Consider the following 13,870-nt stretch of genomic DNA (forward strand, 5'->3'; position numbering starts at 1 on the left):
ATACTAATAATTTCATAATAATTTATATGCGAAAGCAATAAAAAATAAAACATATGTCGTAGACAATATTTTGTATTTTTGCTCTGTCGTAATGACCCTTTAAATAAGGTAATAAGGTCACAATATATCAAAGTAATAATTATTTAATAATTCAACTAAAAAAAAATCAACGGATCAATGGATTCTAAAATTAATGCAATGTATTGTACCAAACAGCTACATTGACGGCAATGTAGCGCCTAGACAATATTAGAATACCCCGTGTTCATATAGACGCTTCTCTCGCCCGATTTTTACGTTCAGAAGGAATACTTAAAGGGTCCTCCGCTCGACATGATGGCGCTGCTTTTGGCATTCAAATTAATGGCGCAAAATTTGAAATCAAAATTAATGATTTTTAGTGCACGGGTATTTGAAACTAAATTTGTTATTACAATCCTATTATGTTTTGTAATAATACAATAATAACAAAAATATACTAGATAATATTATATTATAATAAATTACAATCAAATCGAAATATAAATCAATAAATACACTGCAATACACCGGTTTATATATATCACATTATGATATCACATCTAATCTACTGGAATAACTTCTACACTTTTTTCTACTTATTAATATATATATTTATTGCAATTTAGTGAATAATGCATATAGTGTTAGTTCATTACATCGTCTGTCAGTCTTAACTTCTTAACTCTCATTAACTAATAATCATCCCGTGCAAAATTTGACATTCTTAAGCAATTCATTTTCTCCCAAGTACATTCAGATCCGTGTGAAGTGGTAGTCCAATTTTAAACAGCTGGAACAGCTTTTTATTTGTCTATTATGTCTTTCTTGTAGAAGCAAGACATTTATAGTAGATTTCCTAGAACTGACCTCTTTCCTTAAAGTGTATTATGATTAGACTAATATGTCAATGTACTACGTAGTAATGTAGTAATTATGTCCTCCATATGAGTTTGAAGCTGTTCTATTCATATTGCCAAAGGGCTATGCCTTTGAGAGCAATTCCTGATGAAATCCTTATTAACAAATATACAAACACAAACGAACAAGAATCGCCATTTTGTAAACTTAAACAAAAGTGACACTGACGTTTCTTAGTAACCAACATAAAATATTTGAAAATACTTTTTCATCGGCTCACTAGCGCCAAATCTGCGACTACAAATGGACCCCTAAGTATTCCTTCTGAACGAGGATTTTGTTCTAAGTGAAAAGGCCCTGATGTAGCGTATCAAAACAAAACAAGTACATAAAATAAAAGGTATAAATATATTTTATATATTTATAACAAATGCGTGTGTATCATAAATATATTGTATTCTATTATTCTCTAGAGTGTGTGTGTACTTGATTACTAATTAAAAATGAAGAATAGTGCATTCAGTTCTTTGTAAAATTTCTAATCACATAGATAAAAGAAGAGTATCATCAGATACTCTTTTATCTATGAGATGAGTATAATTTTCTCTTATTATTTCAATATGAATAAAAAAGAAAATCAATATGAAGTGTCTACCTACTTGTAATTCTTGCTGGAAAAACTAAGTGATAGTTTTCTCTTTATTTCCTCAATTTGGAACGTGAATAAATTCATCCAACCCAATATGATAAAATTTGTTAACTAAAATTTAAAAGAACAGCCAACTCAAAGTGACAACGATTTAGAATTGAAAGAATCAATTTAAGAATATATAATATTTAAGATAATGATAAAGATGATACCAAGTGGCCAAGCTCTCTTATCTATGAGATCAAAACTCTATTATCTATGGACCGACCAAGTCGTGGCCCGGTTCTGATCTTAGTAGCAGTATCGAAAAATACCTTGTAGTGGAACATCGACGGGAATGACAAATCATATCTATGATATTATGATGGCGGTGGAGATGGCGTTTAGTGGCTTGACAGTTACAGAAGGCATACACAAAACGTACTCGTCAATCGGATTGTGGTTTGGGATCGGTTAGGCATTAAATGATTGCAAGGAGTGGAAATGACTTAAAATGTGCTAATTCAAATACATTTAACAAAATTCTATATATATATGAACATGATAAATCCCGTTACGAATCAAGAAGCAGTATATTCTGCAACTTACGTTGATAATTATCTTGACTGTGTTGAAAATCTACCTGATGATTTACAGAGATATTTATCTCGAGTTCGTGAACTTGATATTAGTTATAGAGGTAATTACCTAAGTGTTATCGCATTATTAACTCAGTAGAATTGCATATTTACAACTATGAATTTAATTTAATTTTAATTTACACAGCTTGCATTCGGGAGGTGGAAAATAACTATGAAACTTTGAATAATATAAATATGAGTCCAGATCATGCTGTATTTGTTAATAGAAAGTCCAAAGTCATCAACCGCATACAGCAATCTTTAATATGTGCACAGGAATTGGGTGATGAAAAACTTCAAATTGTACAACAACTGCAGGATCTAATTGATAATAAATCAAGACTATTAGATCAAAATTATAAAAGTTTAGGTAATTATTTGTTTGTTCATTCTATATACAAAGATATAATTGCACCAAATTGTTATAATTATTTCACAGATTACAATAAAGATGAACCTGTCATTGAACCACTGAAAGAAGTATCTATCACTCCAAACCCAGCAACGCCTACATTACCACTTCTTACAAATGTAACTTGTTCTACATCAGCTAGTTGTACTGTAAGTTCACTTCAACATCAAAACTCAGGTGAACGTGCATCAAAACGTGCTCGTAGAACAAAAAATGAAACTCAAGAAATCAGTAGTAGTGAGAACAGCGTTTCAGTTGAACAGTCGCCTGCCAAACAAGTTTCCACCAATATATGTGCAAATACTTCTACAAATAAGAAAGGTAATGTTTATTGTGTGTGTGTGTGTGTGTGTGTGTGTGTATATATATATATATATATATATATATATATATATATATACCTTGAATGCAATGCATGCGAAAATGCGGGCACAACATTGAGGGGGCATTATCACATAGTTTTTCATAAACAGTAGAACCTCGTTTATCCCTCGGTTACACAGATTTTTTTTAAGTATATACTTACCTGCAATTCGAATTTTTGCGTAATTAATGCTGCAATTTAGTATATGTATGTAATGTAATCTAAAAAAATATATGTGTACATAAGGAAGTCTCAATTTAAACATTATTTTTGTTAATACTATATATGTATTTAACTTAATATACACATTATGATATGTAATAAAAAAACAGCTAATGCGTCAAAATAAAAAATATTCTGGACTATACGTTTCAAGACCAGATGTGTCTCATCATTCAGCTAAAAAAACATACGTGTGTTCAAAGATACAAATGTATAAGTATACAGAAAATGAAGTAAGATTATACATACCAGACCAGGTGAATAAACTAAAAAAAATGCATAACTAATGCAAATAATCTAGTGAAAAGTCCTGCAACACTAATAGGTAAAATGGACAAAGACCATTGTAGATAAAAACAACTACTAGGAAATATTATTGATTACTACATATATATATATATATATATATATATATATATTTGTATTTGTATATATATAATTTGGATTTAACATGTGTATGCCAACAAATTTATTCAGCAGGTGGTGGCAAAAAGAAAAAGCGGAAAGCACGTAATGTTCAACAAACGATACAAAGAGAAAGGAGCAATACTCCACCTCCAGAAGAACCAGACACCATTGATCCTGACGAACCAACCTATTGTCTATGTGACCAAATATCATTTGGTGAAATGATTTTATGTGACAATGATCTATGTCCAATAGAATGGTTTCATTTCTCTTGTGTTGCACTCAGTACAAAACCAAAAGGTAAATGGTACTGTCCAAAATGTAGAGGTGATCGACCAAATGTTATGAAGCCTAAATCACAATTTCTCAAAGAACTTGAGAGGTACAATAAACAAAGAGAAGAGAAGTCATAATATAAAGATTTTATTTTTTTAAATTTTATTTAAGAAATATGAAGCTTGTTTCAAGTGACATATTTTAAAATAATAAATTGTATATTGTGTTTTAATAAATTGTAAATATCAAATTAATAGTTATTTTTGTATAAATATCATTCAATAGTACTAAATAAACTTCCATCATACAATAATGAATGAACTTTTATTATATAAAATAAAATTATATATATATATATATATATATATATATATATATGCTGTATATGTATGATTTAGTAGTTATTCTTGGTGTTGATATATATGAGTTCTTATAGGGTGATACATAAAAGAAAAAAACAAATATTTATAAATTAATCTTTAAATTCAAACATATATGCATATGTACACAGAAGTACATACATACATCCACATGTATATTCAAAAGCATATAAATATATATATATATATATATATACTAGCTGACCCGACAGACGTTGTTCTGTACCCACGTCTATAATTTTTCAATATTTTATAATAATATTTACTGCTTAGTTAAAAATAATAATTACTGTTTTTTGAATTACTATTTACACCAATATATGAGTGATGTTGAATGTAGAACTGTTTCAAATAAAATGATTGTTCTCAATTCCCACAGTTAACATTTTAATTATTCATTTAACAAATATTAAAAAATGTTCATTAAATTGTATATTAAAAATTATACACTGCGATTTATAGAACAAATTTATTTCCAATAGCTCAATTTATTTTATTGCATTGGTTATATAGTATTTTTAGTCATACCTGTAGATGTGGATGTATAAATGAATGATTTTTTGTTTATTCACAACTAAAACATTGATTTTCCAAATTTATCACACTAAAAATGATCGTCTGCCTTTGTGATTTATGGTCATAGCATAAGATACACGTGTTGAAAATTGAAATCTTTTAAAAAGTACAACAAATTCAGAAAGAATTAATATATAGCATTTGCGGCAAAAGTGCAATATCACCTTTTGTTTTTATACCCAAAATAATTGCTTCAATAATGTTGCCTATAATTTTTATAATTTCGTACCATATTTTAACTGGCTTTTAGTAATTTTAATATCTAAATTACATTTTTTTCTCCAATAATTCAATATACATTATTGCTTAAGTTTATATTTGAAGTGAATTAATTGGTCAAATCCTGTTCACATGTGCTCTATTCAACTTACGATCAACAAAATTATTGCTCTGTGAATTTTTTACTGTGCTTCAATTTACTTGATATTTTGGAAATAGGCTAATCTTTATCTTAAGTTCAGAAGTGAAAACAATTTGCACTCCGTCACCATCCACCACATTAATTAGATTATTACTCTTCTAATTCTGATTTTATCAGAACTTGTAATACACTATTTTAAAGGTGATTAAATGAGCTACAACTTTCTTTATCATAAATTTTACCGTAACTTCTCTTATTGTGAAACGGCGAAGGGTTAAAGGGCTCGAAAGATCTCTGGTTGGACAGCCGCGCATTCCTTAATTAATACCTCTATCAATATTTGTATAATGGAAAAATAATAAACAACAATAATTAGTCAGAAAAATACCTCGAATTTTCATATATATATATATATATATATATATATATATATATATATATATATATATACTTTTATACGTATTCTTTCAGAGATATTATAATGAGAAATTGGATGTTTTTTTAATGAAATCATGAGTTTTTTGAAAATCGTTTGTACTAAAATTGTGGTATTTTCCAGAATCCATCAAGATCTCTTAAACCAAGTTAATTCTAGATAGAATACGATTATTTTTAAATTTGGTGGAAATGACACTGAAAAACTATTTTATTTAAATGAAAAAACATTATATGCGTCTTTTATTTGCATGATAGTTACTCATTTTACACGCGGAAGTACTCATTTTAAAGCTTATTTTGAGCACTATAAAAACCCATTTTCATATCTAGCCTAATAATGTTCCTAAAACACTATAAAATAGCGATTTATTAAGATTTTAATTGATATAATTCTGTTCATTACATGATTTTCGTTAAAATGTATATTTTTGAAGATATTGGCAAAAAATGATGAAAAACGCAAAAAAGAAACAAATTTTCAGTAGCCAGTAACTTGAAAAGTATTTGCTTTTTTGAAAAACATTATTAAACATTTTTCTCTTATAATTAGTTCTTTTATCGATACCCAACGTTATTTTGAAAAAAGTAAAATTACACCACTGAAAAGAAATGTCATCCACCCGAGAAGTGGTAAAGGAGTCTAAATTGTTTTCACTTCTGAAGAGTAAGATGAACCTAGTTCCAAAATTCCAAACGAAATGGAAAACAGTAAAAAAAGTTCAGACCGAAATCGCTCCATTGAGTAAATATTCCGTACCCAATGACAATAATATGAATTTTTGACACAATGAAACTTCTAAATATTTTTTTTTGTATTGTGACTTAGTATAGTAAGGCAAAACGACTGCAAATTGAATATGTTTGAGCGCAATCACTTATGGCTCGTCTCCTTTGCACGAATTCGTACGACGAATCTGTTCGCAAAGTGCGCAAACAGAATGATTACGCGTACGTTGAGAACACGAATCGCCGTGCGCGTCAGACGCATGCGCAGGCTGCATCACTTATCACATGAATGTTATATTATTTGCATCTTATATTAATTTAATTTTTGGCACATCTCAGCTGCTTTTCGGCATTAATAATGTAGACATTACATTTTCCTTAATCATAATCATGAATTTATTATATTTTAATATTGCCTTAGCCTATAAGTGAACAGAAATGTTTGGCAAATGACAGTCTTCAATTGTTTTTAATGTCAAACTAAGCTTCAAATATTTTCAAGGGCAAACAATGATAAGCGGTTTTTTGTAATTTTTTCCATTTATTTCTAAAATCTAACTATATTTCTATGAATCAAAACATTCTAGAAAATTTCCCGAACAAACTTCAGGAAGATTCATTAAAATCCGAATTATAGTTTAGGAGGAATTATGAAACTTACATTGTTACAGAAGAATTTTATATATAAGATATATATATATATATATATATATATATATATATATGCACATGCATACATGTACATATGTAGACAAACACATATTTATATATGTATACAGAAAGCATATACAAAATAAAAGGAGACTTACATTAACTTTGGTAGCTTACATCTAAAGATGTGTACACAGCACAAAAAATTAGCACTAACATTTATACAACAAACTTGCCTACACAATGAATTTTTATTCTTTTTTTATATAATGTAAAAAGAATGATGATAATTTTATTTGACAAAAATGTGAAAAGAAGTAATTTCTGCAACGACTTGTGTATCATACGTCCGAAGCACATTTAAAACCACGTGTCGGTTAAAAAGATTTTTAAGAGTCATTCAAACCTTGCCATACCTACCCAAACACAGCAATTTTGAATGACCCTTAAAAATCTTTTTAGCCGATATTAAACTATTTTATTTTGCTTGATCAGCGATAAGAACTTAAAGGTACTATCATGGTACTATGAGCTGCTGCGATGAATTACTCACAAACTACTACAGTTTTATATAGATGGCAACCCAAACAGTTGGTCCATCTCTCTGTGATTAATTTTATTATTACAATTTCTGTAATACTAATTTTTGATGCAGCATACAATAGCATATTGCTATCTATATTTCTAACAGTGTAAGTAAGTGAAAACCGGAGTCGCTACTGCTTGACATTAGGCTGCGAATATTACACTGAAAATTAGACTTGAATATTTTTATATATTTAATTGATAAATATTCGGACATGTAGATAAAATAATTTCGTCGAAGTTGAACTTTTTGAAGATTTGTCTTGGTAAAATTAATTAAATCCGACTTCATGAGTTATTTTCACACTCTTTGATCATTCGCGTTTGTTTTAATCTTTTCATAATTTATTTTTATATACCTACAATGGACCCGATAGACCTTTCGAAAACGTAACATCAAAGATCATATTAGTCAATGTTCATATTAGGGATTGAATTCTTAAGGTTCCCATCCACTAGACAACCAGACTACCGAGCAATCTATGACAAAATGACCAATAAATGTTGAGTTGTAAAATTTTTCGGTGTCCAAGGCAATCGAACAAGATTTCATTTATTTTTCTTGAACATTAGAGAAAAAAGTTTGTATATTTCGAACGTGAAATGAGATTAAATCGACTTTTGTTGCAAATTCGAGTTTATTATAATTTTATTTAAACATTGATTTTATATATACAAATTATATTAAAGTCTTTTCATTTAACATTAATGTTGTACATTTGCAACATATGAATTCGGAATGAATTTTGTAGCGAATAAACAGCTCGAAATATTATGTATATAATAATAAAGATTTTGTAGTATGTAAAATATTTCTCATTATCAAATAATCATTAAATGAACATCACCCTGCCGTTCTTACATTTCGAGGATTCAATATATATATATATATTAAAGATATTTGATTTTTATGTTCTTATTGTTGATAATTATTTGAAATAAAAAAATATATATTATTCTTATACCATTGAATTCGATAGATTTTTATTTTGCAAACTAAGGTGTTAACGCTTAATTTATAGAATTTTTGGGTTTGGAAAAACCAGATTAAATTCATTCGTGAATTTTCGGTATGATTATTCCTGTTGTCATTCAGGACAATGGTTATCATAACAAAAAAAGATTAATGCATTAAACGCAATGTTACCTCTTTCAAAAAGAAATACCCATACACTATTGACAGGCATTTTCTAAAATAATATTATTAATAAAGAATGTACCTTTCCCATTTAGTGAATATTAATGTTTACCAATGAAGTTAGCATATTATTTGATAATATATCAAACTAACAATAATGAACGTGAAAAAATATTTTAATTATAATATGTATTTATTATGCACAAAATTTATTGTCAATAGATATATTATATTTTATATTTTGCATTTGAGTTCTTGTTTCAAATACTTTACTCTTTATTTATATTTAAAAATTTATATATAAATAAATTCTATACATTATATACAAATAAATATGGACAAAAATTTTGCCTACAGCAATTTTTAAAAATATATTTCTGATTTTATGAAAAAGGTATCGTATAGTGTCATTTTATAACTATGGTGTCATAAAAATGGCAATATATCTAGGTAAAATCTGGTTTAACTATAAATGTTCATCATTTACTACGGATCTGCATAAAAAATTTCAACCCGGGTGTTAAAGATTCTTTTGTGCTGTTAATTTTCTTATAATGCTTCTTGAAACATATAATAGACGATATCTTGTGAAATCGAGAATATTGTTAATGACATCATCTTAAATCTCTATTTTGTATCTGCCTCTTGCTCATTTTTTCGATTGCTTCGATCATAAATGTCCTAGTGGATGGGTACCATCAGACACGGACGTGAGCTAGCAACAACTAGCCCCGGGTTCGATGGTTCTACTAGCCCCGGGTTCGATGCCTTTCATGCATTACTGCATACAAAAATATCAGGTCAAAAAATACTAGGACAAATACTGGGTGGCCATCAAAAAAAAATATAATAATAGGTCAAAACAATTACTAAATGCTCTCGCAATATGAAGAGATTGTAATTCAAATAAACAATAATAGGTCGAGCGTTTCTCCTTCCAAATTAATTGTTAAAAAAAATTGTCGCTAATGCCTTCTACAAGCAAGTGGGTGAATTTAAAAAATTCATTGAAGTTTGGAATAATAAGCCGCGCTTTTGGAAAATACACTGCAATAATTTAAACTATTTGTCGAATATAACTAATATGTTTGGAAAATTCGAACAAAATAAAATGATCTGCAATTGTTTATAACATGATGAGTCCCTACAGCAACTCGGCATATGTGTAAATCACTCATAATTTTTTTTTTTGTTTTTGTTTATTAACATATATATATATAGTCGGAAAGTTAGACTTTCCTTTAGGAAAAATATCACTAACGACTAGTTTTATAAAACATTCCCACTATTAAGCTATGTCGCTAATTTGTTGCCAATAAACTGATATTTTTATATCAAAAAAATGTTGTAGTTGTAGTTTCATCTATAGGTTTAACAGTTTCTATCTATCTTTTATTCAATAATCTTTTGATTTTGGAATTTGTTTTCTGACAACGTGAACACTTTTAGTAATTATGTTGACAATAGATTTTCTTGTAAATTTCATTTTCTTTTATGAACAGCTTTTTCGTAATTTTTATGCCACCAGATATCGCGCCACTCAAAGTGTCACTGGATTTATGTGGATTCTTAATATATATCAAAAGTTTTAGAAATTGTTGAAATCCATTTAGATATTTTAAGTGCTCTCATTTTTGTGTTTTAATTTGATTATTTGTATGCATTGAAGATGAGTCAAATCTAGCCTTGAAACGTATGCTATTATAATAAAGACGTTTTTATTTATTAAATTCTTTTAATGATTGGATAGATGCCCAAAATATTTCACTGTATATATTTCACCATCTGAAAAAATCTCACTGTTTATATATATAAAGGGTAGAGCGGGGCTTCAAGGTAGGCATGTAAAAAGGTCCACCATCAATATCTCAAAAACGAGTAAAACTAAGATTTTTTCCACATCAATATTTAAAAGTAGACGGATAAAGATGTATAACCATTTTATTTCTTTCACTACCACGGTCATCACGTCGGTAGTTTTTTTTTGGTTATCAACACTGCTGTTTAGTGTAAGAGACCTTAACAGTGGCGTCGGAAGCAAATTTTTGATGGGTGACGCCACTGGACCTTAATATAATTTTTAAGTATATCTTATTTATTTGTTTTATAAGATATATTATTAATTTTAGGTTAGATTCAACAAATTTAAAAAAAAAATCCAGTATTTGCAAAAAATTGATAAAAATCTAATTTTCTAATTAAAAATGGTGTGGTCGAGATTTTCACAATCCGCCGTCGTTAGGCCTATTCTAGAATATAATTTTATAGTTTGCACAAGTTATATGGAATTATTGAGTAACAAATTAAACAGAGTGCAAAAAATATTTGAAAAATACCTAAAATACTTTGCGCAATCAAAAAGAATTAGTGTACATTATGAATTATTTCGTTACAGAAATGCGAGGCCAATAATTTAAGCAAAGTAATATAAAATTCGATCAACATATCAGCATCTGCTCTTTTGCTTGGTTTCAATTGCGGCGCAAAATTATATGCAGGATTATTTGTCTCACGCGCTAGGCATGCGCGTGCTCCAAGAGCAAAACCATCGATATAGATCCAAGTCCATAGCCTGACCTATTCGGTTATTTTCTGTGAATTTATATATCAGGTAATCCATCCTGAAATTATATATATCTCTTCTAACACTGTGAAAACCAACTGTTTATTGCATGAACTTTAGGTAGAGCAACATTTCTATTTAAATAATATAAATATATGCTTTGACATACGAGCAAAATTCTAGATACGAGTTTTGAGCGAGTAAGAGTTCTCTCGAAAAATGTTAATGGCAAAAATAAAATATGAAAAATTGCGTCAATTGCAACTACCATGCAAATATTTTGGTTGTTTTTTTATGGTAAATTAGTTTATAGTTTCAGTCATTTTAATCATATATAATTATTAATTGTATAGTAACAGGATTATTTTAACATATGAAATTTTAACTATAATTAATAGTTAGCATTATTTAGTTTTATAACCATAATTTCGAAGATATGAACTTTATGTATGAACTTTACGCGCATTCTCTTTTAATTCATTTTCCCAACTTTCTATGCAATTTTAGGTTAACAATACAAATTCTAATTAATTTTAACTCAAAATTTCAAATTCTAACTCAAGACATTACATTATTAACATTACTTCATTAATTTTACTAACTCTTCTTACTTCTGAATCCATCTTCTTTACTTTTCTACTAATGCTATTGCAATCTTCTTCTAATTAAGTCGAAATTTCTGCTTGATATTGTTTGTTTTTTTCATACATCTTCGATATTTACATACTTTATATACTAATTTATTCAATTACAATTATATATTATCAAACAAACAAATTCGTTATTACAATTCATTATTTTATCAGGAAGCGCCAGGAATCGAACCAACGATCTCCGGCATGTGAGACGGACGTGCTACCTATGAGCTATGCCCGCCACTTTAATGGCCCTTTCTCTTGAATCAAAGAAAAGTATGAGGATGGCGAGGATGTACGAACTTACATCATAGACATTATCATTCATATCATTTCCGACAAACAAAATATTAAGCTTGGTGTCCCCCAGGCTCAATTCTCACACCATTATTATTTCTCATCTACATAAACGATCTGCCAAATTGTACAGATCTCTGTAAATTTATTCTTTTTGCCAACGACACGAGTGTGATTGCAAAAAGCAATTCTTTAGTTTCTTTAGTAAATACTAAATTAAATCTAGCAATGAATTCAATTTCGAATTGGTTCAATACTAATAATCTTTTTGTTATTAATGACAAAACCCAAATTATGTCTTTTCGAACAGTTAATAGAATAAGTCATGAGATCAATTCTTTAACTATCAATAGCATTCATGTTCAATTTTCCTCAGTCTCAAAAAACTTGAACTGGGACAATCATATTCATTCCATACTTGTACCTAAGTTAATAAAAACTTGTTTTATGTTGAGGATTTTAAAATCAAAAGTTAGTTTAAATTGCCTTCTTTCAATTTATTATTCTAATTTCTATTTGCATCTTGCAAATGGAATACATTTCTGGGGATTCTCGTCATCCTTAAAGGATATATTCAAAATACAGAAAAGAGCATTAAGAATCATTTTTTCGTCAGTTTCTTGTCCTCATGTAGGAATCTTTCCCGACAATTTAACATTCTCACTGTTCCCTGTATATTTTTGCTAATTACGTTGTCCCTCATAAAGAATAATCCTGAACACTTCAACCTATCCTCCATGTCAAATTTTTATTATAAAACAAGAAATTTGACTATAAAAGGACCAACTTTTAAACTTGAAACATCTTTCAATACCATATACGGAAGAGTACAGCTTTTTAATCCGCTTCCACCACATGTTTGGAAATTGAGTGATCGTCAATTTCACAATACCATCGTTAAACTTTTAAAAGCCCAAAGTTTCTACGATACTTCTGAATTTGCCAATTTCGAAATCAAACAATATTTTGAGAATGAAATGCCTACTGATAATATCTGATACTTTTTTCCAATAGTTACAATTACTTTTGACTTTTTTAATACTTTTTCTAATTTTTAAGTATTTTATCATTACATTTATTTTTATATTATATCCTTTTTCATGATACTGACCTTAATTATTATTTTCCAGGTATGGGACTTCGAATTGCGTAACGGATATTTAAAGGATTTTTTTTATCATCGGAAGGATCTCAAGATCTACAAGCCTTAAATAAACTATCTCAATACTATTTTTTTCCTTCAAATTGTTATATTTGATAATACTAATTTTAGGCTTAATATTGTTTTAGAGTTGAATTTTACTGTAATTAATTTAATTAAGATAATTTATTTTCTGTAATTACTAAATTTAATCCTGTATCCGTAATATAAATATCTAAATATAAAATGTCGAAATATAATAAGCACTGTGTTTATACAGAAGGAGTTGATAAAGGGTGTAACTCCTTCTAAGGGCCTTACAATAATTTATAAGGAACAAATAATTATTAAATTAATAAATAGTAAATTCATTTTTAGTATTCGAAAAAACTCATCTGAAACCACAGTGCTTGGAGATACGAGCTATTTGTGTGTTGAATTAAACTCGTATGTCGAAGTACCACTGTACATAATAGCATGCATTTAGTAGAATATAACTTTAATAATTAAAACTAAGTAAATAATATGTAACAGTTTAAGAATAACAAA

General features: G+C 28.4%; 1 protein-coding gene across 2 annotated transcripts; it reads left to right on the forward strand.

Annotated features, from left to right (window-relative positions):
- Positions 1–1,946: 1,946 nt before the first annotated feature.
- LOC113374589 (inhibitor of growth protein 1) lies at positions 1,947–4,000 on the forward strand. 2 transcript variants are annotated; one of them, XM_026614569.1, is made up of 4 exons: positions 1,947–2,207; positions 2,294–2,518; positions 2,588–2,881; positions 3,624–4,000. In XM_026614569.1, the coding sequence occupies exons 1-4, from the start codon at positions 2,063–2,065 to the stop codon at positions 3,965–3,967; spliced, it is 1,008 nt and encodes a 335-aa protein (XP_026470354.1). In that variant the 5' UTR covers positions 1,947–2,062; the 3' UTR covers positions 3,968–4,000. The 2 variants fall into 2 exon arrangements, with proteins under 2 accessions (XP_026470354.1, XP_026470355.1); XM_026614570.1 differs by having other exon boundaries at positions 3,627–4,000.
- Positions 4,001–13,870: the final 9,870 nt, after the last annotated feature.

Source organism: Ctenocephalides felis, unplaced genomic scaffold (genome assembly GCF_003426905.1).
Source record: "Ctenocephalides felis isolate EL2017-DRISC unplaced genomic scaffold, ASM342690v1 CF-g0.4_SCAFFOLD_01886, whole genome shotgun sequence".
Lineage (NCBI taxonomy): Eukaryota > Metazoa > Arthropoda > Insecta > Siphonaptera > Pulicidae > Ctenocephalides > Ctenocephalides felis.

What these genes read in the sequence shown, in the direction of transcription:
- LOC113374589 (XM_026614569.1), top strand. Translation starts at nt 2,063, where the DNA reads ATGAACATGATAAATCCCGTTACGAATCAAGAAGCAGTATATTCTGCA. An exon ending in TCAAAATTATAAAAGTTTAG is followed by an intron (nt 2,519 to 2,587) that starts GTAATTATTTGT and finishes ATTATTTCACAG; the next exon opens with ATTACAATAAAGATGAACCT. An exon ending in TACTTCTACAAATAAGAAAG is followed by an intron (nt 2,882 to 3,623) that starts GTAATGTTTATT and finishes AAATTTATTCAG; the next exon opens with CAGGTGGTGGCAAAAAGAAA.